The following is a 26,686-nucleotide window of genomic DNA, read 5'->3' on the forward strand; positions in this document are numbered from 1 at the left end:
ACACAGAAACAGCCTATCCTAAGATTTTGTCTCTCCATAGGGGCAACCCTTCTAACTCTCCATTCCCTGAGACATAATCAGTGTCTCTCATATATATATATATATATATATATATATATATATATATATATCCCTGGGTTTTTTAAACAGTGGGTTTTTAAAAATTTAAACCAGATTGTTTTTTTAAATTAATGTTTAGTGAAAAAAATTAAAGCCTGTTTGTTATATATTATTTTATTATTTTATATGTTATTTTATGTATTAGAAAGCTTGATCAACCATGTTTTAATGGTTTCTAATATCAACAGTCCAAAGTTATTGGGTTTGATAAGATTTACATCTTTCAATAAAACTAAATGCTAAAATAACATTGGGCCAAAACTAACAAATTGAATTTCAACAGGGAGAAATGCAAGGTTCTGCATTTAGGCAGAAAAAATGAAATGCATAGATATAGGATTGGGGACACCTGGCTTAACAAGACTACATGTGAAAGAGATGTAGGAGTCTTAGGGGCTCACCAGATCGAGGCCACAGTAATTACATGCCATGCCCCCGATCTGGCCTTTCTGTGGCACAAAAAGGAGCCACGAAAAGCAGCAAAAAAGGGTGCTGTAGCTGCCAGCACCGTAGCTTTTCAGTGCTCCTTTGGCGCTGTGTCATCTGAATACAGCGCCAAAGGAGTACTGTAATGCCACCCATTACCTGGGATTGGGGCAGAGTCGGGGTATGTATCATGTGGATGCCACACCCCCACTCCACCCCCAGGTCAGCCTTTATCGCCGGCCAGTCTGTACACCCTCCTAGTAAACAACAAGTTGACATGAGTCAACAGTGTGATGCGACAGCTTAAAAACCAGTGAACTTCTAGGCTGCATCAATAGAAATATAGTGTCTAGACCAAGGGAAATAATAGTGCCACGCTATTCTGCTTTGGTCAGGCCTTACCTGGAATAAGGTAAGTCCAGTTCTGCGTCCAGTTCTGGGCACCTCAATTCAAGAAGGATGTTTACAAAGCTGGAGTGTGTCCAAAGGATGATGACAAAAATGGTGAAGAGTCTGGAAATCATGCCTTATGGGAAAAGACTTAGAGAGTTGAGTATGTTTAGCTAGGAGAAGAGAAGTTTAAGCAGTGAAATGATAGCCCTGTTTAAATATTTGAAGGGTTGTCATATTGAGGCTGGGGCAAGTCTGTTTTCTGCAGCTCCAGTGAATAAGATCCGGAGCAATAGATTCAAACTACAGGAAAAGAGATTCCATCTCAACATTAGGAAGACCTTCCTGATAATAAGAACTGTTCAGTAGTGGAACACATTTCTTCAGAGTGTGGGGAAGTCTCCTTCCTTGGAGGTTTTTAAATAGAGACGGTCGGGAGTGCTTTGAGTGTGTGTTCCTTCATGGCAGGGGGTTGCACTGGATGGCCCTTGTGGTCTCTTCCAAGTATGATTCCAGCAGATCAAAATACCATATCTCCATCATCACTGTTGACTTCTTTGCATTTTTCTAAATGATTCTTCATTCTGTATATTTGGTCTTTCAACTCATACCCCCATTTCTTGCATTTGGCTCTATGTTGTTTTCTGTTCTCATTTTTTATCACATCAGAAGAGAGCTAGACTGAGTTTTAATTCCTTCCATTCATCTCATTACATTGGCTCGGCTCACTCAAATGAGTGAGAATCAGGAGAAAATCACCCATGTTTTAGAGTTCCCCGACTCCATGTCAGAAAGTGAGCTCCCGCCTGTCATCAGTCAAATGCTATCTAACAGTGATGCCTTGGACCTGGCAGAAAAGTGGGAAACCCGCCTGCTTTTCCACATTCTTTTTTATAAGGTTTTTAAGGTATTCAAAAGCTTTAATCTTCCACTAATGCATCTGTACCTTACTGAACCTGCCTTGCTGGAGTCTTGACGTAGTCCTCTTCCAGTTTCTGAAAAAATTATTTGAACCTTTGGCTTTCTGCAGCATGAGGCCCTTCATCTGGACAGTAGTGCTTGTTATGTCAAGCAGACGAGCAAGAGAGTGATATATCCTCGGGAGATCGATTACATTTTCACATGGACAATATTGTGCTGATGCCAGGAGTGTCATCTCTGGCTTTTCATCTGACTTTGAACTCTTTCTTCACTCCCTGAAGGCTTGACAAGTGTTAGCCCTCTTTATGGACTACCTGTCATCTTCTACCAGGTCATACACACTATTCTTCTATTTGTCTAGCAAAAAGGACTTATCATTTTCTGTGCCGTGCTTCTCCAAATAGGTTGCTGCTTCTAATAGACTTATCTATACCTTTGCGTGGGAGTCTCTTCCTGAGTAAGTAGAAGGCCACATTCACAGGGCTATGGCGACATCCACTGCATTCCTCAGGGGATTCTCTATACAGGGCATAGCCTTCAGCTATTCAGCCTCCTATCTGGGCCTTGCATTAGGTGTTCATTGTTCATTTTTGTTCTTATGCAAAGCCCAGATAGGGGGCTGAATTTGGAACAAATAGTCTTTTCCAACATTGCATGACACTCCCACCTCCAGATGGACTGTAGTTTGCTAGTCTCCCATTTGTGTGAGTCACGGAGACCATGTAGAAGAGAGACAGGTTGCTTACCTGTAACTATAGTTCTTTGAGTGGTCATTTGTGAACTTACACAACCCTACCCATTCTTCCCTCATTGTGCCCTGCCCTTGGCTGCGTTGGCGTCCATGGAATTGAGGATTTAGCTGGGAAGCTGTCTGGCTGGGCATACAAATGGTGGGGTGACTGCCATGACACTTACATAATAGCTCCAGAATGTTCTAAATTATGCACTGAGCAGGTGCAGATAGTACCATTTGTGTGACTTCACAGATACCACTCAAAAAGCTAAAATCACAGGTAAGCAACCTGTTCATATCAAGTTATTTGTTGTGTGCTGCATTTGGGTGAAGCTAGAAGGGAAGCCTGTTCCTCTGTAGCCTTTTGGGAAAGAGTGTGGTTTATTTAAGCTGAATTAGCTTGGAAGAAATATCAGTGTTGAGAAATTTATAAACGTATAGTGGCTACTTACAAATAAAAATATTCTTAATTTTGTACAAATGAATAATGAATATTAAGGTCCACATATTATGTAAATTGTATATGATTTATTTAAGCTATTCTATTTAAAACTCTTATTTTAGCTTTAAAATTGTTGCAATATTTGTACAACAGCAATAATTGTCAATGGTAAGAAAGAGATGTACACACAAGGGTGTGATCTTTAAATACTAAGTGACATGATTTAAAAACCTGCCACTTTTTCTTCAGATTGTGCATCTAGTCTTAAAGGCAAAGATTAAAATAGGTTACAGTCCTATTTTTTAAAAGCAAGTTAATTGAAAGCAAGTTTCTTGAATCTGCTTGCTTTTTGAAAAATGCAATTTGTAACTGAAAAAGAAAACACATAACCTGATCTTACGTATAGGTGTTTAGAAGAGCCTAATTATCTGCAAATGTGTAATGAAACAAGAACAGCTTTTCTTTCTTGTCAAATTGCATATTATTTTGAATATGTAGCATGCAAATACATTTGACTTCTCAAGTTTGAATAAGTTGAAATGGTTCTGATATAGATTGGTATTGGTGCAGGCTGGAAGAGATTAAACTTTCTCCTATTATATCTAAAATCTTACTCCTGACCCATGCATGGTTTGAAAGGGTGAGAACTGTTTTTAACCCCAGTATGCAGGAAATGAAGTATTTTCAAACAAAGTCTGTTGGAGGAACCTTCCTCTGTCTCACCCAATACACTGTGGGAGGACATGGGAGAAGGCCTTCTTTTCTCTGACCTGTGATTACCCTTTCTGTAGAAGGCCAGTTGGCATTCCAGCACCAAGTCAAAACATGGCTTTTTATTAAAGTCTTCAGAGCCTAATTGACATTATCCAAATTGGCACATTTATTATGATTTAGATTATTTTCAGCTGTTCAAACTGATCTTAAATTGTCTTGTTTTAAGTGTTAAATGATTTAACACTTTTTAAAAAAATATTTTTTAAAACTGCTCTAAACTGATTTGATTTTATGTCACCCTGAGATTCTTGAATATTAAGTGGGATATGAATATTTTAATAAATAAATACAAATGTACCAGATGGAGTGGAAGGCTTAAACTTGGTTATTCTGCTTGTGACCTTGATCAAAAACATACACACTTTTAGTTTTTAACAAAAGGATCTTAAGGTACATGATACTTGTTTAACATACTGTGTTTTGACTGTAGGTGAAGGTCACAGCAGAAAATTTCATGTAGTTTTTTTCTCTGCTGGCAATGCTATTAATATCTGGCCTGGTACTAGTGCTGCAATAAATTACTGGATGTCACCACTTGTTGGCATTTCTAAATATTTGGGTATGCCACAATCGAGACAGATTTCTCTTGGCAACCTGTTCGTTCAAAGAACAGGAGGAGTTAGCTCTGCCTATATGGTGCTGTTATAATCAATGTTACATAGAAAAGGATTTGAGTAGCCCATGCTCAAAGCACCACATATTAATAGGTTGCCTTCATTGGAATGCTATTGCTGAGTGGCAAGGGTTTTTAAATGTGGAAATGAGTTGGCTGGAGATACTCATGCATTGGACATCCCCAGTTACCTTGTCTCAATTTGCAGGCAAACCTCTGTTGACCATGTGTGTTCTGTTAAACTATGTTTCTAAATCAAAATCTCTATATAAATATTCAAAGTTAACTACATATATTTTTTTTTAACAGATTACAATTTCCGCCGAAGTTCAATAAATAACATTTCCCCAGTTAGTGCTACTCTTTCTTCTGGAACCACCAGTGTGCTGTCATATACATCAAGACCATACTCTTATCCAAGCTATCCTTTGTCACCATCAATTCCACTTGCTAGTAACAACCATGTTGGGCAGCGTCTGTATATCTCCAATCAGGGCTCATTCTTTTAAGGAAAAGAAAAACATGGATGAAAATAGTGTACTCTTATTTTAATATTATGTAGTTTCAGTTTTAATTGTGTCCATGCAATTGGTTTTGATGAGTTCAGTATATCTATATATTTCAAATTACATATAAATTAACTGAATTTGGGTGAAGATAAAAGTTCCAAATGTGTTCTAGCTTGGCAAGAAAAATGCTTCCTAAAATATGGCACAGAATTTTATGATTGTCAAACAAGACAAGAAAACCCATTTAACATTTTTAAAGTAATTACTTTCCTGAATAGTAGCTTTAAAATATTTAAAGTGCATGCAATTGTTGGTTCTAATCTTGTTACCAAGGATCACCTCTGTTTTTTGGAGATGAAAAACAAAATAGTCAAAATGCATGTAATCAAAAAGCAAAGTATTATGTAAGAAAGAAATGATGCTGATGAAAGATTTTTTTAAAGAATACAAACTTTATTTAACTCCAGATTAATAACCTCTATACTACTGTGGTCCTTATAAATCACTTTGCATATTTTAGTTGCATGACAAATATTTGTTTTATGATTAGAATATATTATTTTGTGTTACTTTATCCATGTTAACACTGTTAATCTCTATTTGTTAAAAGTACTGTTCTGTTTACGTGTTGTCATGTTTTTAATGTTCATATCATGTGTTTAATTCCATACTTGAATGTAGACATTTTGACATTAAATTCTTGCTACATAAACTAAGCAAAATTGGCTAAAAGAAGTTAATAAACTTGAGATTGAAGTTTCTTACCAATATTTCTTTTTCATTGAACTAGTCAAATTACCTGATAAAAATGTGTATATTGCAAAACCATTATATGAAACTGGAGCGGAATGGGTGTTGATTCTTTGTGTCCATCCTCTGTGGTGAGAGTCATATGGTCCATCCTGGTGCATCTTCCAGCATTCCTCATTGTCATTGGAAATGGGAAATATCTGTATGGAATGGTTGATTTGCAAAATGCCTCTTAAACATGATAAGATCAGACTAAGAGAAACAATTCCAGTTCTTCAATGGTAGTAGTTATTGTCTTTTAAAGTAAGGACTGGAATAGTATCCTATCAACTCATAATTAATGACATTAACTTTTATAGAGAGTTAAATGAGGTGCTCTGAGCATGAAGTGGAGTGTGTGTGTGTGTGTTTTATACACCCAGAAATGTGCCACAGTGGAGCATAAAACAAGATCCTTGGATTAGGATTTTTAAAATGTATCGCAGATGAGAGCCAGTGTGGTGTAGTGCTTTCAGTGTTGGACTATGACTCTGGATATCAGGGTTCAAATCCCGGCTCAGCCATGTAAACTGACTGGGTGACCTAGGGCAGGTCACACACTCTTAGCTTCAGAGAATAGTAATGACAAACCCCCTCTGATGAAACTTGCCAAGAAAACTCCAGGGTAGGTTTAGGGTCACAATAAGTCAGAAACTACTTGAAGGCACACAAGAAACAAAGAATCGCAGACAAGTTAATAAAACACCTTGTGGAAATGATCTTAGTCTTTCTGTGGTTCAAAATACACTGCAGAAATAATCCATTTTGAGACTAACTGCCCTGGCTCAATTCTAGGGAATTCTGGAACTGTAGTTTTGTGAGACATTTGAGAGAGCTCTGGTGCCACAATAAACTACAATTCCCAGGATTCCCTAGCACTGAGCCAGGACAGTAAAAGCAGTCTCAAACTGAATTATATGTGCAGTGTTTTTTAGACTTATCTGCTCTTCTTAGAAGATCTTATTTCTTTTATTTTATTACATTTGGATCCTTCCTTATAAGGAAACCAAGGCAGTGTTTATTTTTCCCCCTGATGCCTCCCCATTTTATCCTTAACAAGTCCCCTGAGGTCAGTTAGGCTGAAAGAGCTTTATCTTGGCCATCACAGAATTTTATGCACCAGCTGTAGCCCAAGTTCACAGTAGTAGGCGCAAAAATATTTTACATTAGTATAACTCCACAAAGGGAATAACTAGCAACAGATGAGTCTAAAAAGGTGTTACAGTATTTAGTTTTATTATTTTCTTTTTAAATATTATTTTTTTCATTACGGATTTTCCATTTTCTTGCAACTGTAACATGGCAGTCATCTTTCAGTTGCCCTTCCTCTTACAAATCTTAATTAACCTAACTATTTAATAAATAAATAATAAAAATAAAACTTTTATTTTTATACTGCTTTTCCTACAGATCAAAGCGGTTCATAGTCATTAAAACTCTATTTACCATTATCAATCACCATGAGTATAAACTGCCATGGAAGTAATGATCGATGGATTATATGTTACTTATAATATTCCAAATATACCTTTCCAGAATAGATCAGGTTGCAGTTTACTTCAGAGTAACGTAAATGACAAAAACCCTTCTCCCACTTTCCCCCTGAAATAGCCTCTCTTTCATGTCAGCCGCTCAAGCAGCGGCTGGGATAAGCCAGCTAGGCTGATTTCACAGCATGATCAAGAGGCTGTTTCAGGAATCTTTATGTAAAGTTTTATCTCTAAATAGCTATCCAAGGCCCCATACAGACAGGCCAAAATAAAGCTGCTTCGGGTCACTTTGGAGGTATGCTTTTTAAATGATGCATGCATCCTAAGAGTCTGGAAGCCGCGCCAAAGCTGCGCTCCAGTCCTTAGGACTGGATCATGGCTTTGGCATGGCTTCCGGACTCTTGATATGCATGCATAATTTAAACAGCATAAATCCAAAATGACCCGGAGCAGCTTTATTTTGGCCTGTCTGTATGGGGCCCAAACATATGTTGAGGAATTGAGTTTGAGTGGAGGTGCCGTACTTACTTTGGACAGTGGGTGGCAGCAACATTCTACAATCTACATTAATAATTTCTGAAGTTAGTACATTTATTTTATTTTTATGTGCCTTCAAGTCCACTCTTGATTTATGGCAACTGTGTCCTTTTCTTGGCAAGTTTTATCCAGAAGTTTTTTTATTGCTTTCCCCTAAGACTGAGAGAATGGAACTTGCCCTTTGGTGGACAGTATCTGCCTGCCTTACCATTGTATCTTCCTTTTCAGTAAATATTCCCTTTCCAGTTACTCACTCTGCTTATAACTACCATTGCAGCAAAGCTTCACTCTTTACCAATAATATAAGAATCTGTCATGTCAATAACTCTTAAATTCTCCTCTTGCCTTGGTTGACCTTTCATTATACTAGACTGTGCTATACTTTGAAGACTGAAGCAGATATTTGTTTATAGTGGAAATGCTGTTTAAAACAGTGCCTGGTGTCAAGAGGCTGGCACATAGAGAGGAAGCATCTATAAGAAACATAACACTTAGCTAGAGGCCGAAAGGCCAAAACTTTATTGTTACAGCTGAGATGTGTTGGCTCGACATGAGGCACAGATCCAGAAATTGGATGTCTTAACTTCCATCTGATCCCTCAATTTGCCCTGGTCCAAGTGTCATGGATGATTTAGGAGTGGCAAGCAAGAAACCCACCTGGCAATGAGGTAAGTCCCTAGGCTTCAAAGCTGGGCCTGACCTTTGCCTGCCTACACTCCCAAAGTTCCTTAAGTAGCCCCATCTGACTACATAAGGCTCCCAGTTTTTTACCTCCAAATTTCTATCCCATGCCACCCATCAAAGTTGTGGCAATTGATAACATCAAGTGTGTGTTTAAAATAAAAATTGAACGAAAGGTGTTCAAAACCTGTATTCAAGGAATAGCTTCCAGGAAACATAAATATCTCCCCCAAGTAGACCGGAGTGAAACCCATGCTTTCACAGAAGGATATCACACTACTGAAATTGGAAGTATAATCCAGTGTCATCCTGAATGCAATCATATGTATTCACGTTATTGCACTAAAGGTTACCACACACGATCGCTGGCACTCCGAACGCAATCACGTGTCAATCCACAATTAAGTAAATTCAAGAAGTCACAAACCCTATTCCTAGGCAACTTTTCACTCAGTGCGCTGCTGTTTGGTGTGATGTGCATGTCTCCTTTGGTCCTGGTTCCCACCCACCCCAAATCCGAAAGGGAGGGTTCCCATGAAGCCATGCTGCAATTCTGCTTCAATTTTGCTTCCGTTTGTCCTTCATCATTGCTGAGGGGTGCTGCTGCCTCCTAATTAAGAGGCATGGACCGGGAGCTATTGGATAACCATTATATTCACGTTTTAACATGACAAGAGTGAATATATGCTTGTTTTAATGTGAATAGAGCATGTTCTTTCAACCATTCTTCCTGCTCCCCCTCCAACCTTTTGTAAATTGTGGGGTTTCTTGGTTCCTCTCTCTCATTCGCCTAAATATGCTATGCTCCAGTCATCTGGAGTCTCACTGAGCATGCGCAAGGGTGCCAATTCGCAATTAAGAACCCACCGATGTGATGGCTTACTTTGCACAGAATTTGGGTCGCATTCAGTGAGGCCATTACCGTGAATTTAAGGTGTAATAAGTAATCACGTAATTGCGTGAATTTTTGAATTGACCTCGCTATCTTCTCTTTTGAAATTGAGAGCCTCTCGTCCCGTTTGATAAACTCCACAGTCAGGCACACGGGGAATCCTATTTCCTTTGGCTGTTAAATGACCACCTTCGTCCAGACTTACAAAATGGCTCTGGGGTCTTGGGATGAAGATGACAAACCCAGAGAGAGAATGGCAGCTCCTTGCTGCTTGGTACCACTTCACAGCCTGGGAATGGGCCTCCAACTCAGGGCCCAAACAGACAGGCCAAAATAAAGCTGTTTTGGGTCATTTTGGAGGTAAGCTGTTTAAATGATGCATGCATCCTAAGAGGCTGGAAGCCACACCAAAGCCACACTCCAGTCCTAAGGACGAGCGCAGCTTTAGCGCAGCTTCTGGCTTCTTAAGATGCATGTATCATTTAAACAGCATACCTCCAAAGTGACCCAAAGCAGCTTTATTTTGGCCTGTCTGTTTGGGCCCTCAGTTTGCAGCTAAGTTTGGGGCCCAAGGTTAACTGGTGTCTTCCTTATTACAATGTTTGGAAGGACTTCATGGCTTGTACTGAGGCCTCATGTTCTGCTCACAATGGAGTTTCTTAATGTTATGTTACTGATCCATGTTATAGCCGTTTCAAAATATGGTCCCCAAACAATTTCAAGCAGTTTTCAATCAATTAGAAGACAGTCAGTTAGAGGACACTCAAAGGAGCTTTCTCCTGAATGCTGAATGGAAACTTATTTGGCTTTTTCTCATGATGAAAATACAGAAAATATGTGGGGGAGGCAAATATTTGTTGTTGCAGTCGAGTCTGTTTTGACTTATGGTGACCCTATGAATGAAAGACCACAAGGACACTCTGTTATTAACTGATCTGCTAAGGTCTTGCTAACTGGGATCATAGTTTATTTAATTGATCCTATCTGCCCATATGGTGGCCTCTATTCCTATTTTGAAATGTTGTTGTATTTTCTGATTAGTCATGTCTGATTATATACCCAAAGTATGATAGTGCCAGTTTAATCACTTTAGCTCCTGGTGGAGGATTCAGGCCTGACTTGCTCTATAGCTCGCTTATTTGTTTTTGGCAATCCATGGTATTTATAGAACTCTTCTCCAGCACTTCATTTCAAATTTCATTCTTTTCCTGTCACCTTTCTGTCCAGCTTTCAGAAAATCACACATACATAGAATCACAAAATACTATGGCATGGATGATCTTGACTTTGATATTTATTGATACTAGGATTATATTAGACTTTTTCTTATGCTTCCAACTAGAGATTGCACAAGATGCCCCCCTTCTTTTTTCTTTTCTATTTTTTTAGTAAAAGTAGGCAAACAGAGCCTGAAAGTTTGGATTCTTGCCAGGTATGCTCTTACCATGTTTTATTCAAAGAAAAATATGTCTGGCTTTCAAAAGTGGCTTCATAACTGGTTTGCCTTTTTATAAATGGAGAAACGAGTGGGTCAGATTATTTCTCGTATCATTTTCTCATTGTTTATAAATAAACCCATCTTTCAGCATGCATTGACAGTTTTTAAGGGAAAAAATGTATTTTGGTACATTGTTTGACCTGAGAACCACATTGTTAAAATCTAGAGAAATGTAAAATCTACAATATAAATGCGTTGTGAAGTGTACATCAGTTCAAGAAGTGCAGATTACTTTAAAATGTGAACCAAAATCATATTTCTATAGTACAGCACCTACATTCTCCTAGTGGACCAATACAGCAAAGCTGGGCCAGTTTCTAGGCAGTTGATCACACCAGACTGCTAAGACATCACAATTGTGTTAGTGTAGGAAACATGAACGTACCAGTTGGGGACATTTTCACACAGCAGTGTCATGCTGCTGCTGTAGTCCTGGGCTCTTGCCTTCTACATGGTGGCCTTCATAATCCAGCCTTCCTGCTATATGTCCTTCCCAGCAATTCTTTCAGTCTGTATTATTATTATTATTATTATTATTATTATTATTATTATTAAGTTGTTCAGTCACAGCAATTGCTTAAGTAAAAAAATAAATTGAAAAAGAAAATAACCCAGCTTGCTTGGAAATAGCATAACCATACCCACTTGTACCGCAGTGGGAGGAATTTGCCACATGTGAATTGACAGTGGAAGAGCAGGGTAATAAGGAAGCATTGATGGTTTGCCTATCAATGAAATGAAAAGACACCTTGAGTCTCTGTACCGGGAGGAAGTCAGATATAAATAAGGAGGAGGAGGAGGAGAACTCCAGGAACAGATGGAAAATTAAGCAGCTACAGGATGGGACATCATGTGATAAGGTACAGCCACAGGCATGACTATGGCCCAAAATACACAGGCCAAATAAAATGGCTTCTGGACACTGTGGGGGTGTGAGGTAATAATGTATGCCTCCAAAGTAGTTGGAAGCCACTCTGACACCACAATCCAGTCCTTTGGACCTGATCAAAAAGGAGCTGGAATAATCCGGCTCCTGGCAGTGGTTGGTTTAGGACCATGGTGGCGATCTGCTTTGGAAGTAGGCTGTGTAGTCACTGCAGTCCCAGCACCTGTCTGCTTTGCTCCTAAACCAGTGTGATGAAGCCCAAAATTGTTCTATTGGAACAAAGCTTGGATTGTACCACAGCTTAGTCTTGCTTAACCTGGGGTTCAAAACTTGTGTGAAGATCCAGCACTCAGTCTACTACCACCCAAGAAGCACACTGACAAACTGGAATATGTCCAGAGAAGGATGACCAAAACATCTGGAAACCAAATCTTATGAGGAAGAAATTAAGGAGCTGTATATGTTTAACTTGAAGAAGACAAAGAGGGGATGTGATCAGTATCTTTAAATACCTCATTGGATGTCATGTAAAAGATGTAGCAAACTTGTTTTCTGCTGCCAGAACACAATTTGATGGATTCAAATTACATGAAAAGAGATTCCAGCTAAACATTAAGGAGAGCTTTAAACTGTTTGAGAGTGGAGTCAATTGCTTCAAAGGGTGGTGGACTTTCCTTCTTTGGAGGCCTTTAAACAGAGAGTTTAAATTGGCATCTTTTAGAAATGCTTTCCAAATCTTGCCAAGAAAACCCCAGGATAAGGTCACCATTAAGCCAGAAACTATTTGAAGGCACACAACAGCAACAAGGGGATTAGACCAGATGGGCATTGCGATTCCGAGATTTTATTCTGTCCTTGTAAAAAATAAATTGTTCAATTGGACACAGCATGTGTAATGTATAGTTCACCACTTCATCACTAGTCAAAATAGCACTAGTAAGGTAGCATTAATCTACCGTATGAACAGTTCATGGCTTTAATAACAAGCTGGATACAACAGGGAAGAATTTTAAAAGAAAGCCTACACAGAAATCCCAGGTTTTAAATAATTCTGCACAGTACTATAACCTTAATTTTATACCTATTGCTCTTCCTCCTCTTCTTCACAACAGTAATCTTTTAATCTCCACACTAATGCTGTATATATTCACACAAGATATTAGAAAAGATTAGGATCAAATGTTGGCAAAGGAATCTCTGTAACATATAGCAATTTCTCCTACAATTTTACATTCACTCCAAATAATATTACAGCAAATGGGAATGTTATAAAAATTACTTATAGGTGCTATGTCAAAATGACAGTTCTGTCTTCCCACTCAGTAATTTTAAAATGTGGCTGTACATATATCTCTGATTGTGCAAAGAAGAGGTATTTAACTGTTTACCTGAGAAAGAGTTGCCTCTTGCATTTTTAGATCTCATTTAAATACATATTACAGTATTTAGATGCACAAACATTAAGTTTAATGTCATGAACATGCATCTTAAAAAATGGAACACATAATTATAGGTGTATAAAACAAGAGTATGAACCAGTCTCACAGGGATGGGGAGATAATGCTTATGCACTGATTCCCATAGCACTCAGTCGGCTCTCCCAAGCTGTATATTTTAGAAGATGTACAACCCAGACTAAAATAAGCAGAACTCTAGTCGCTCCTGCATCACCTAACAGTAAGAGCCCCTTTTCAGGCATCCCAACCATCTCAACTTTGTTGATACCCTTCATGTGTTGGAGGTATGCCTGCAGTGGGGAACCTGATCTATGGATGTATGGCCTCTCTCCCTGTGCAATTTAGGAATCTAGCTGTGGCATCATTCCGGAGGACTAGAGATTTTGAATCCAGTATTTGGCAGAGTTGACCAACAAAAATGAAATAGGGGCAGTCAAAGTCTCAAATGCATGGACAGCCTTAATATCTATATGAATTTATGTTGTTGGGTGCCTTCAGGTCATTTCCAACTTGTGGAGACTGTAAGGGAGTAGTGTCACTACCTTTGGTGACACTCAGTGTGGAGGGCTGCTGGTTGTGTGTATTAAAGGCTGCACCACACACCCACTCACGCTGCTTTGCTCACTTACTTGCACCCCCCTCCTGGCCACCTGCCCCCCTCACCTGGCTGTCTCCAATCCTCACTAGTTGCCCCTTTCCTCCCCTCCCCAGTCTCTGCATCACCCAAGGTATCCAGGCCTGCTGCTCTGTCGCAAGGCTTTCACCCTGCGTCAGAGGAGTCAGGAAGGGTGCGCATTTTCTTTTCTGCACCAAAGTGGAAAGAGGGCCCAACCGGGTGTCATCCCCCCCAGGTGTCATCCAGTGTGGTCCGCACATGCACACAAACACACCAATGCTGCCACTGCCCTATCATGGGGTTTCCTTGGCAAGATTTTTTTCACCAGAGGTTTGCCATTGCCTTCACCTGATGCTGAGAAAGTGTGACTTGCCCAAGGTCACTCAGTGGGTTTCATGGCCAAGTGGGGACTTGAACACTGGTCTCCAGAGTTGTAGGCCAGCGCTCAAACCACTATGCCACTCTTGCTTTCTTATCCAACCTGTTACTGTGCCCAAGCACGGATGTGGCAGCTCTGCTGCCTGATTTCACAATGGGAACAACCTAGCATGCCTGAGTGGAAGAGGACTGAGAAGATGGATGTGCTCTAGGTGAGATATAAATGGATAGAAGGAACGATGCAACATCATTTGAAAGCTTCCAGAGAAAACTGAGTGGCAGTAGAAGAACCGGTCCAGTACTTTGTTCACATATCTGTAGGGAGAATGTATGTATGTATGTATGTATGTATATTTCTTCCTTTGACATTCATGCATCAGAATGAAAGTTAAACTTGCACCGAGTAACATTCATTGACCTAAATGAGAATTCCAAGATATTGAGGATTAGGGTCAGGATTAAGATTGCAGTTGGATTAACTGAATTCTTGTAATGTTTGAACCCAATGAGGAATTCTGGTGCCACAACCAGCTTCCCAGAATTCCATAGCATGGAGCCAGGGCAGTTAAAGTAGTATCAAACTGAATTATTTCTGCAGTGTGGGTGCAGCCTAAGTAACAAGAACTAATGTCAGGATCAGACTATCACTTCTTAGTTGCTTATGTGAAATGGACCAGGAAAATAGCCCTTGAAATGGTGTACTTATTAAGCACAGATATGTGTGAGTGAAAACAGAAGGTGGCTGATTTGCCATCTGTTAGCAATACAAGAATCTACAAGCTATTATGGAGCTTGTAAATAAGAGTTTACGTCTTGGTAATTGCTGTTTATTCATGGGAAGATGGTGATGGCATAATTGCCTTGAAACATAAATCCCTCTGTAAATTATAATGGCTGCTAATCATTTGCCAGTACAAGATATTTTACAGTTCTAAATGGGTTTAGGCTAGCCCTGTTAGGGGCCTTACTGCAGAACAGACACGTATAATGTTGGACTTTTTATTGGAGCTCTTCTTTAAGGGAAGGCAGAGAGATCCATCAAGTCGCAGGGTCAGTGTCTGGCAGATTTTAACCCCAGAGTTGCGCTGGAGGACCTGGAAGAGTGTCCTGGCGTTGCTGTTCTTTGTGGGTTTTCCACCTTCCCTAGCAAATATGGAGGGACAAGGGTATACTCCCATAACAGAGATGCCTGGCAATGGGGGCACGAACCACCGCCAAACTTGCCATTATCCCAGATAGTAATGATAATAATAATATTATTATTATTGACTCCTGCAAAGGAGGAGGATCAGCTCCTGGAGCCAGAAGTCAGCAGCAGAGGCGGCGTCCAAGTTTTAAGGCAGCAGCCTCCCAGCTGCCATCCTCCCCTGCCTGGGCTCCTCTGCCTGCCTGGCTGTCCCAGCAGCAGCTCTGGGTGGAGCCTCGCCTCCTCCTCCTCCTCCTCCTCCTTTGGAAAGGAGTATATGTATGTCTGTATAGGTAGAGATAAATGTATATGGGTTTGTATATGTCTCAATGGAGCCGGCATAGGCGCTGAAGGGGAAGGCCCTTACCATGTTGCCATGGAGATGCCATCACAATCGGACCTGTGTGTGTGTGTGTGTGGGGGGGGGTGTCCCGGTATTCCTTCTTTGCCGGAGGAAGAAAGAGGAGCACGCCTTTGACCAAGAACTCAAAGAAGGCCCTGATGACTCTGCCCCAACCATGGCTGGGGAAGAAGGCCTGCCACTGAATATCTTCATTCATAACAGCGCTTCGGTTGACTGTCAGGCTGCGGACCCCGAAGCCGACTTCTGGAGAGGCTTCCTCATGTGTTTTCTGGGACTGGCCTTGCTCTTTAAGATTCTGATGAGCGTGCGTCTTCTCAGGGTGGAGTTGCCTGTATGGATACATTTTGGCATATAGATACATATGTATTGTAATTGCTAGGTCACTCTATCTGTCTTCTCCATGGATCAAGCATGCTTTTTGTGAAATGTCCCAGTTGAATCAAGACCATCCTCTTGAGTCTTCTACAGGAGGTCTATCAATGAGAGAGAGGGAGGGGTTTTAAGGGGATTATGATAATAGAATCAGGCAGGCAGCCTTGCCATTTGCAAGCCTCTCAGTAGCAGGGAGAGAGCTGCTGACTGAAGAGAAGAAGGAGATCAGAGGTTTGCTGGGCTCAGCAAACACAGATATAGATATAGATATATTTCCTCAGATGCATTGAGTCTCAGAGGTGCTCTAAAATCTACATGTCCTTAATTCTATCATTGTCATCATCATCATCATCATCATTATCATCTGACTGCTTCCTCAGATGCATTGAGTCTCATAGGTGCAGAGGTTTAGAGATTTCTAAAATGTATAGTCATATATGAATCTTTATTTTTCACAGGCAGATGAAGAATAGCACTTCAGGCAGTTCATGACCCACCACAGACAACCCAAGGAAGGAGAAGAGAAGATTGAAAGCAAAGTCATCTGATAAAGACCACACAGACCTGCCATATTTCTGTTTTGTTTCTTTGCAGGATGTTCATACACTGGTTCAGTAGTTTGCAAATGAACCAAAGTATATTTTGAAGTATGATGAACATTGGAATGATCCTTAGGAGAGGAAATATAAGAAGTGTACTCTGCACTCTAACCACAACCTGGACTTGAGTCCTCAATTTATTGGAATTTCCATGGAGACACAAATTAACTCACAGCTTGCTGAATGAAAGCTGCTTTTTCCTAGTGAATATAGATTAAGACTTGAATTAGCAGTTAAAAATAATAAAACATAAAAATAAATGGCAGGCCTAGTTCTGTGTGGATGCTGAAGCAAAACATGACTCTGCAGCCCATTGCAAAGTGTGATCCGGTAGTTTACCCTACTGTTTCAAGAAGTTAAATAGCCTTAGGTTAGTTAGAACCCCTGCAAATATGAATTAGATTATAGTCATGTAAATCCCAGGATATTTCTAATAGATTTAGATCTGAAGGCCCTATTGTGAGGGCCTTCAGATCTAAATCTACAGCTGGTGGTAGACCATGGTTGATAGAACATTTTGTTGGCGTATTGGAGGCTGTTGCGGCAGGATAGCTCCTCTTCCCCTGCTTACATTGGCAGAGGGATCCTCCTGTCTTATCCTAACTCCCTCAAGCCAGCCCTTCTGAAGGTTAAGCTTGCTCTGGAATGATCAGACTTGAGCTGAAATTATTTACTCAGGAATTACATTAGTCATTGAAATATTTTATTCATCTTGCAGCTCTGTGTGCTGTTCACAAGTTCTCTGAAACAGACAAGAGGTTTCAAAACATTCTCAGATCACATAAAATATTTGTCACTTATTTGCCTTACAAACCTGCTATGCCTGTTAAATATTGCTTTTTGGTCTCTTTTCAACTTCCCTTCACAAGACATATACTGTGAAAACAGATTGTAGGTAGGATGGAAGGGAAAAATTATGTTTTGCCAGAAACCTAGCATCAAGGTTAATAATATTAAGTTACATAATAATAATAATAATAATAATAATAATAATAATAATATGCTTTGGGCTAATTTTTTAATAACAATGCATTTTACTTGTCTTCTGGTGCATCTACATTAGAAATAATACAGTCTGACAGCACTTTAACTGCCATGGCTCCATCCTACAGAATTATGGAATTTGTTGTTTTGTAATTAAGGCAGCAGCATTCTTTGGTTTCTCTAAAAAGTACTGTGTATGTTAAGTGCAGTGAAGAATTTCTGTCATCGCTATTGATACTTTGATGTATTCCCCAGAGCATTGGTTGCCAATCTTTGGTCCTCCAGATGATTTGTACTTCAACTCCCATATTTCCTGATGGTTGGCCAAGTTGGCTGGGGCTTCTAGGACCTGACGTCCAAAGCAAATGGAGGCACAAAGGTTAGAACCAGTGCCCTAGAGCTCTATTCAATCAGATGGTATCCATTCAGGCCATGTAAAGGTTCATTTAAAAAAAACAAACTACAGCTTCCAGAATCCCTCAATAACTAAGCTCTGTCCATAGGGACATTGCTTAACTCTTTACAATTCATTTTCTTTTTTAAACACCCGAATAGCAACATGTGAAAATAAATGAATTACTAATAGATTAAATCTATTTTTATCCAAATAATCTTCACTTGAATTAAACAAGTACACTTGTCTGATTAACTTCTATAAACTTAAAAGTACAACTTTTCCAGCATGTTGTTTGAAAGGAGTTTTGCACGTAAATGTGCTGTTACTGAAAGCAAAAGTATTTACGATGTAACGAATGAGTTGCTTCAGCAATATATTCTTCTTATTTTTTAAACTTTTTTTTGCCCTTGGTTTCCCAATAGTATTATGTTTCTAGAGAAAGAGGAAATACTGCTGTCATGTTCCTGTTCTGAAAGGGACTGAGATGATGAAGTGTTGACACAAAGTCCTTTAGAAGTCATGAAGTGCTCATATGTCAAAAATGTTAAAATATAATGAGCTTTGAGTTCAGTGTAACACTTTTAGATATCTGCAAAAAAGATTTAGCACCAGAGAAGTTTATCTGAATTGCCTCCAAGCCCAATTCATCTAGAATTTCTGCCATACTTTTTTTGTTTTGGGATCACTAGCACAGTTCTTACAACTTATCAGTAGATGCAAGATAACATAATTTTGGAATGATTACACTGCTGAAAACACATTCAGCAGAAGTACCTGTATGCTTGTCCAAAGATATTGTCCTTCTACCTGCATCTGATTGCAATATATGTTACACTGCTATGCCATATTTCAACCTTTCATCTAATCAAACAGGATGGGTGTAGCAAGAATGCTCTGCAGTAGCAACTGTTAGAATTTTTCTTCAAAAGAATTGGGGCATACAATACACATTCAGGTCTATAGCTAGGCCCTATCAGGGGTGCCACCAAGGGGCTGCGGCTGGTACAGACTGCCCCAGGTGACACCTGAGAGGGGGGATGACACTTGGTTGGGCCCTCTGCCTAATGCCACCCAGCGGCTCCTTCCAGTCTGGCAGGCCTGCTGGCCAGAGAGGAAAGAGAGGTGCCAACCTCTTCTTTGCTGTCCTGGGCTCTCTTGCCCTTTACTTTTATTAAGTTTTGCTGTGGTTCTCATCTCTTCCCTCAACTTTGTGTCTAGAATTCACATCCTTGTGTTCAGAGCTTGCCTTTGGGTAGATATTTGAATTATCCTTTCCAAACCGGCGCTCCGCTCTGGATTTAGTTTAAAGCCCTTATGAACAGATTTGCTATGCTTCTGCCGAAGACATTTTACTCTGTCTTCTGTCTTTGTAAGGTACAGCCCATCTGTAGCCAGTAGCCCTTCTAAAAAGCAAATAATGTATTTCCAGAAGCCAAACCCATCAACTCCATCTGCATAGCCAGTCAGTCACCTGCAATAACTTCCTGTCTCTGTGTAGTCCTCTGTCTTTCGCTGGTAGGATCAGTGAGATTTGCAGCATCTTTGGTACTCATATGAATCAGGAGAAAGAGGTACTTCTCTGTGTTCTTGATGAGCTTCAGCAAGTCCTCAGTGGCATCCTGGATATATGTGCCAGGAAGACAGCACACTTCTCAATTCATCTTGCCCAGCTGGCACACAGGCCCCTCTGTACCCCTAAGCAATGAATCTCTTACCATCTTTCTTTTCTTCTTGCTGCCATTTCTGGCTAGGTTGGCTCCTTCCTTACTGTCTCTCACTGCTGGTCTCCTGTTTGTACCTCTTCACCACTGCTATCCTCATGAAGATATAGCAAGTGATTGGTTACTTAGAGTGGTTCCAAATCCCTTGTGCATGGTTTGTGCCTGACAGTGACTGTCCTTCGGTCTTCCCTCTGTGGCTTATTTTATAGAGACCTGACTGGATAAAGCCAGGTGGGAGATGTTTAATCTCTCCCAGCTCTCTCTACCCAAGTTCTTTATATAGTTGATGTGTGTATCTGAAGGTGGGTGGCACCAGGAAAGAATAAATATTCTGTTAGTGTACCACACACACTATAGTACATGCCATACATAGAATACATACTATGTATACAGTGCACACTATCACTATTTATTCAATCGATATGCAGAAAATAGCACATGTAGAGCAGGCTTAGATTCAGAGGCAGGAAGAGTGAAAACTGGAGGAAGGAGCATTAACAACCTAAGACATGCTGATGACACAATACTAATAGCAGAAACCAACAAAGACCTGGAGCAATTACTGAAGAAGGTCAAGGAGAAAAGTACCAAGATATGCTTACTGTTAAACATGAAGAAAATGAAAATAATTATTACCAAAGGTCTACAAGAATTCACCTCAGATAATGACACTTTGCAGACAAAATCACTCAGATTAACACTGACTTGGATGCTGTAGTTGATACAGGTCCAGTGAATATAACTTTGCCTTCTGCCTTCCCATGTGATTGGATAAGTTTAAATCTGTGCCACTAAAGAATGTGGACAGGATTCCTGGAGAGGTGAGGGCCCTATTTGCATGTTGGACCTGCACTCTTTCTGGTTTATAAAAGTGTGCAGAGAAGTAAGGGCAGTGGCAAATATGTCACTGCTGATTCAAATATGTCCTGCCTCAAAGAGCTAATATTGGAAAAAAAATCTCTAAATCCCACCATAATTTGGTGTGTAAATTTACAGTGCTATAAAAATAAACAACAACAACAATAATAATAGACAGCAGTCACCTACATCCCTTCTTTGGTCAAGGTTCTGTGGTATGACCTTATAAGCTCCAGAGATTCCGGGATGAAAATGGTTATACTGATCCACTTCAGTTTGGCTTAAAATCTGATTATAAGATGAAAACAGCCTTGGTGGATGGCATACACCAGAAATTGTGTATGTCCTTATTGCTTCTGCTGGATCTCTCAATAGCTTTTGACACTGTCGACCATGGTATGCTTCTAGGCTGCTTCTCTTGGATGTGTCTTGGAGGCACCGTTCCATAATTGCTTCAATCCCCCTTGGAGGAATATGCTCAGAAGTACTAGGAGATGCTTATCTGACACCCTGGTTTCTTGGTCTGTGGGGTCTGTAAGGACTTAGTTTTGTCCCACATACTATTTAATATATGCATAAAATCACAGGGAGAAATTGTCAAGTTTTGGAGTTCAGTGTCACCAGTATGCTGATAATGCTCAACTCTATCTCCCTTTTGCATCAAATTTCTCTTTCAGTACTAAATCAGTATCTACTGTCAATACTGGACTGGATGAGAGGCATCTGCTCCCATTCCTGGAGATGTCAGATCTGGCCATGATAACACATTCCTTGATTATATCTTCTTTGGATTATTGTAGCTTTCTCTATGTGGGCACTGGAAACTGTTGGTAAACCCCAATAGGTCCAATATGCTGTGGACAGGCTATTGACTGGGGCTGGATATAGAGAATATACAAAGAATATGTAGACTGCATGGCTTTCCTTCCCCTGTGTCCCTTTTTAAAACCATCTTTGCCTGATGAAGTCTGTGAGCTTCAAAAACTAGCAGAATTAATTTTGTGCCCTTTTTGGTTGGGCCTAATAAAAATATTGCCCCCAAAAGAAACTCTGGAATTTGAGATACACAGGTGCTTCCTGGTTAGCCACTAGGTGGCAGTATTGTACAGTTTAAGATAATATGCATATAAAATAATATTTCCTGGGACCATAGCCAGGAAATCATAAGAAGATTAAGAATGGGGAGGGTGGCTATGAAAGAACTGGAAAAGATTCTAAAATGCAAAGGTATACAACTCAGCACAAAGGTTGGAATCATACAAGTCATTGTATTCCCTATTACCATGTATGGATGTGAGAGCTGGACAAAGAAGATAAGAAGAAAATCAGTTCATTTGTGATGTGGTATTGGAGAAGAGTGTTGAGGACACCATGGACAACCACAAAGACAAGCAAATGGGTCCTAGAGCAGATCACGCCAGAAATCTTCCTGGAAGCCAAGATCACAAAACTTAGGCTGTCGTACTTTGGCCACATCATGAGAAGGCACGATTCACTAGAAAAAACAATAATGCTAGGGAAGGTGGAGGGAAGCAAAAAGAGAGGAAAGTCGGATGCTAGATGGATGGGCTGTATTAGTGAGGTCACAGGTATGAATTTACAGGACCTAAGCAGAGTAGTGGAGGACAGGAGTCCTTGGAGATTGTCTCATCCATAGGGTCGCAAAGGTGGTTAACAACAACAACACAACAAAGATAATATGACTGGCAGATTTGATTTTGCTATGAGAGGATCACTTGCAAATTATTTATTAGATGTAATAGCCAGTGAATATATGGCCTGTGGAACTCAAGATCTCTAGAAGCCTATCAGTTCATACTTCTACCCTACCTTAAGGTAGAGCTCCTTGCATATAAATTAATTACCTGGCAATATGCTATCCAAAAGTGAAATGTGCCAGGGGACTTCAACTTTGTTTCTGATGGCAAGAACAACTACACTGGGACTGCAATTTCTCTGTATCATATATGGGATATTATATCACACCAAGCATTCTAATAATCATGTATTTTTAATAAACTCTTAAGATCATTTCTTAAGAGTTGTGGTGAGCTTTAGGACATATGTGAAGACTGCAGGATCAAGTAGCTAAGAGGGGCATGGGGTTTGGGGGAAGACAGTCCTTCATGCCTCTCTCTGAGTTCTAAAGATGGAGTTCCACATTGGGTGGTGGTAATAATGAACAGTTCAAAACCAAAGATTTGTATTTTGGGAAAGTTAAATCCAACTCCCCAAAGATAGATTGGCTAGAGAGTTCTCTATGGTTCCCCCACTGGATTCGCAAAATGGAGCATCAGCCTTGATGGGAATTCTTGCATTGCCCCCCTCCATAGCTAAATGATCTGATTCAGTGATGATTACATCTTCATTTCAGACCTACCTGCATATTTGATTCTGATGTAGAGTGATTCACAACCATGGACCCACAACTGTGTCACTGTGAACCCCTTGCATACATCAGAACATACTACAGACTGCATCAACCATTAATGAGGTGTATGCGAAACACATTTGCACACATGGTCTCTAGACATTTCTGCAATAAATGATTTTAAAGCAAAGTACTGTTTCTAGGGTCATGAAATATTTACTTATTCTCTGACATAACAAAGCATTTTTACAGCATGGAACATTTTGTATGTTAAATTAAAATAGTGGCCCCAATCCAGAGAAAGTTAATTGAGCTTAAGCACAGTTTCATTGAAATCGATTTCAATGAATGGCCCACAGCCAGCCTTTTGGCTGATAAAGTCCAACTGCAAAAAACACAAACAAAAACCCATCACCACAGCTCCGGTGCTAAGCTGGTGGCATAACTCCCAGGAGGTCTGATTGTAGCAGCTTAACCTGATTGGAGCAATAAATTGGATGAAGGAGCGGTGGTATAGTGGGAAATTTGGAACTGCAGGAGCTTGTCTTGCAGTTGCTGCACGCCTCGGGATGCTCCAAAAATGTAGGCAGCATCCACACCCAGCATAATAGCCAGTTAAAACTAACAGAAGGGAGGAAATCCGTTTGCTCCAGCTTATATGGAGATATAAAGATTTGAACCTGGGACCTTCTGCATGTAAAATATGCCTCCTGCTACAAGGTATGGCCTTCCTGGTAGCACCAGGTCTGCTGGGCTTGAAGGTTGCATTGCTCTGTCTGGCCAGCAGTAGGCATGGTAGTAGTGTTTCTGCCATCATCAATACTGTCGCCTCAAGCATCAAAGAGGAAGCTAGCATAATGATGCTCCCCCTGTCCAAGTGGATCATAAAATATGGAATCTCTTTGATCGAGTCACATGTTTAAACCTCAGTGTCTTGCATCCACCTGTGTCTCTTTGAGCACCCCCACCCTCAAATTCTATCAGCCTTTCCTTTTTCAACCTCAGTGCTTGTTATGTGTCACACATGGCTTTCGGCCAGTTGACTTCATCTTACCCCTCCTTCCTGTGTATGAGCAGAAGGGTAGATGTGGTCAATCACCCTTCTTTTCCTTCTCTTCGTCTTGGTCTTACATTCTACAAAACCACAACAAGAACTTTTCCCTCAGCCTCTTGCCTTGATGTATATTTCTGAAGCCTTGATGCTGCTAGGCTCCTTCTGGAATCCCACAACAGTCAAAACTTGCAGTACTATATATCTTCAGCAACCAGGGGCTGCTATTTTCATCTAGCCAAATGTGCAGACATAGTAACATGGGCCCACTATTATGGCAATCTGGTAAGTGGTCCATTGTTACACTACCACACAGTCACAGCTCTTTTCTGTTGTCTCCGCTTCAGCCTCCAAGGCTAGCCTGCCTAGCCTACCCCTGTAATCTGCCACACAATATATGGCAAGGCCTTTATCTCTCCAGACATAATTATTTCCACTCATATGCCTTATCATCCTCTTTGTATTCTCATCTAAGGGAGCCCAGGATTTGTGAATGTTTTGGCTGAACTTCAGGTTAATGTGTATGTGTCTGTGCACTGTTTTTTGTGACTGAGTTTTGAGGGATTTTTATACAGCATAAGATGCTAATATAAGATACTCAGAGGAAAATGTGTGAAATGCTGAGGCTGATACCATGTTGTCTTATGGTGCCCCTGTTTTGTTTTTATTGTAATGATGATGGTGGTGGTGGTGGTGGTGACAGTGACTGATGATTAATTGCCTGCCTCCCCCTGTGGATTGAGGCAGGGAACAACAAATTAAACACATAACATAGGGGTTGTTCTCACTTACGATTTACAACAATTTAAAATACACCGGTTTCAGTAAAACCGATTCAAAATAACATGGGTGTTATCCCGCGTTCCAAATCACTTTTTTTCCTTCATTCTCATGTACCAACTGAATCTCTGTAAATGATCCACTTTCATTCCTATTCAAGAATGAATCGGTGTATATATAACCCAATTTTAGCGTTATTTCGTTCGCACTCGCCTTTTTCGGCTGTCAATCAAAGCAACGTCATCATGATGTCACATTAATTTGGAGTAACATGCACCGATGTAGCCTGTACCTGCGTTCCCACTACCTGGCCGTTTTTAATTAGTTATAAATTTCACTTTTTTTTTAAAAAAAAAAGAGCCAATCAGGAGGCGCTTATTCGTCTTCTACTGTGTCTCCCCTGTGTCACTGCCATAACTCAGTGCTAGGGAATCCTGGGAATGGTAGTTTATTATGGCACCAGCACTCTCTGGCAGAGAAGGATAAATGTCTCACAAACACAACCATCTCATAGTTCCTCTGGAAAGATTCGCATTGGCCACCTCATGGGGAGAGAATCTTTGGGGGAAATTGCTCCCTGGGCTGTCTTGGGAGCCATGAAGCAGGGATTTCCTTCAAAACCCATCCCATAGTTCCTCTGGAAAGAGCTTCGGTTCTCCAAACAAATATACATTCATATGCATATATATACATGTGTGCAAACACACACACACAAATATGTATGTGTGTATATACCTATATGTTTGTGTGTGTATGTGTTTATATATATATGCATGTGTGTGTGTGAGTATTCATATATAAACATGTCTGTCTGTCTGTCTGTCTGTCTGTCTGTCTGTCTGTCTGTCTGTCTGTCTATCTATCTATCTATCTATCTATCTATCTATCTATCTATCGTGTGTATGTGTGTGTTTGCCAAATCGGATCGAGGAGAAGGCAGTGGGTTTAAGTGGGTAGAGACTCTGCATCCAAAGCCCAGGGTTGGAATACACGCGCACACACACACACACACACACAGGGTTTCCTATGACTCCCCAGATTCTGTTTGGGAAAGAGAGAAGAAAAGGCTCTATTTCCCCCCAGATCGCTGTGCATCCAGCCTCTCTTCATTACAAATGGTGTTCAATGGCTCTCCTCACACAGAGGGGAGGTTGCAATCCACTGGGGGAAAGTCTATGCGAATGGAAGAAAATGGCGCTGGCGATACAGAAAGAGACCAAAGATGGTGACACCCCCAGGCCAGCCCATCGCGCTCTGCTCCTCCCATCCAGTTGACCTGATTCAAAGGCCGAAACGTTCCTATTTAAATACTCCGATTTCTATCCCGAATCAAGGAAAAATACTAGGGTTACCCTTCTATTTTTTTACGCCAGTTTATAGGCCTCTGATCCAGATTAAATGTTATAAATCGAATCAGATTCGAATCGTAGTAGAAACGATATCGGGTTAATCTAGAACTGTTCTAGAGTTAATTCAGGTTTCAGTAGGAACGCTACACCTTGGATTCAATTTGTAAACCGGTATATAAGCCAGTGAGAACAACCCCTTTGTTAAAAGATCATATAAAGCTGTTTTAAAAGCATGTAAAACTGACATGCATTAAAAACAATGCACCTAAGCACCTCTGTCTTGTCTGGATTCAACTTCAGTTTGTTTTCCCCTAGTTGATGGTTAGATCTGGGAGATGTCTGAATCATAGGGGGACTCACTGAAGTATATGTTTGAACAGAAGCAGGACGCCTCCTCTACCATTTAATCACATAGTTTTGTAACTGGCAGCTCTCTAATCTCAGTGATTTTAGCACAAGATTTTGAAGTAAGATACTGTAGAAATGAGACAGTATTTAGTGC

General features: G+C 40.3%; 1 protein-coding gene across 4 annotated transcripts in view; it reads left to right on the plus strand.

Annotated features, from left to right (window-relative positions):
* The window catches only part of RBM46 (RNA binding motif protein 46), a 33,735-nt gene extending 16,888 nt beyond the window's left edge, over nt 1-16,847 (plus strand). For 2 of the 4 annotated variants that reach the window (XM_089525638.1, XM_089525639.1), the window contains one exon: nt 16,533-16,847. Coding sequence is in view for 2 of the 4 variants with exons in the window: in XM_089525639.1 (XP_089381765.1) it covers nt 16,533-16,540 (8 nt within the window). In the remaining 2 variants the exon portion in view is untranslated. Of the gene's footprint in view, nt 1-4,728; nt 5,651-16,532 lie in introns of those variants that run through there. The other 2 variants (XM_089525636.1, XM_089525637.1) reach the window with 2 other exon arrangements.
* The last annotated feature ends 9,839 nt before the right edge of the window (nt 16,848-26,686 follow it).

The sequence above is a fragment of the Sceloporus occidentalis genome, unplaced genomic scaffold (assembly GCF_023333645.1).
Source record: "Sceloporus occidentalis isolate IW3139 unplaced genomic scaffold, rSceOcc1.0.p SCAF_5, whole genome shotgun sequence".
NCBI classification, from domain to species: Eukaryota; Metazoa; Chordata; class Lepidosauria; order Squamata; family Phrynosomatidae; genus Sceloporus; species Sceloporus occidentalis.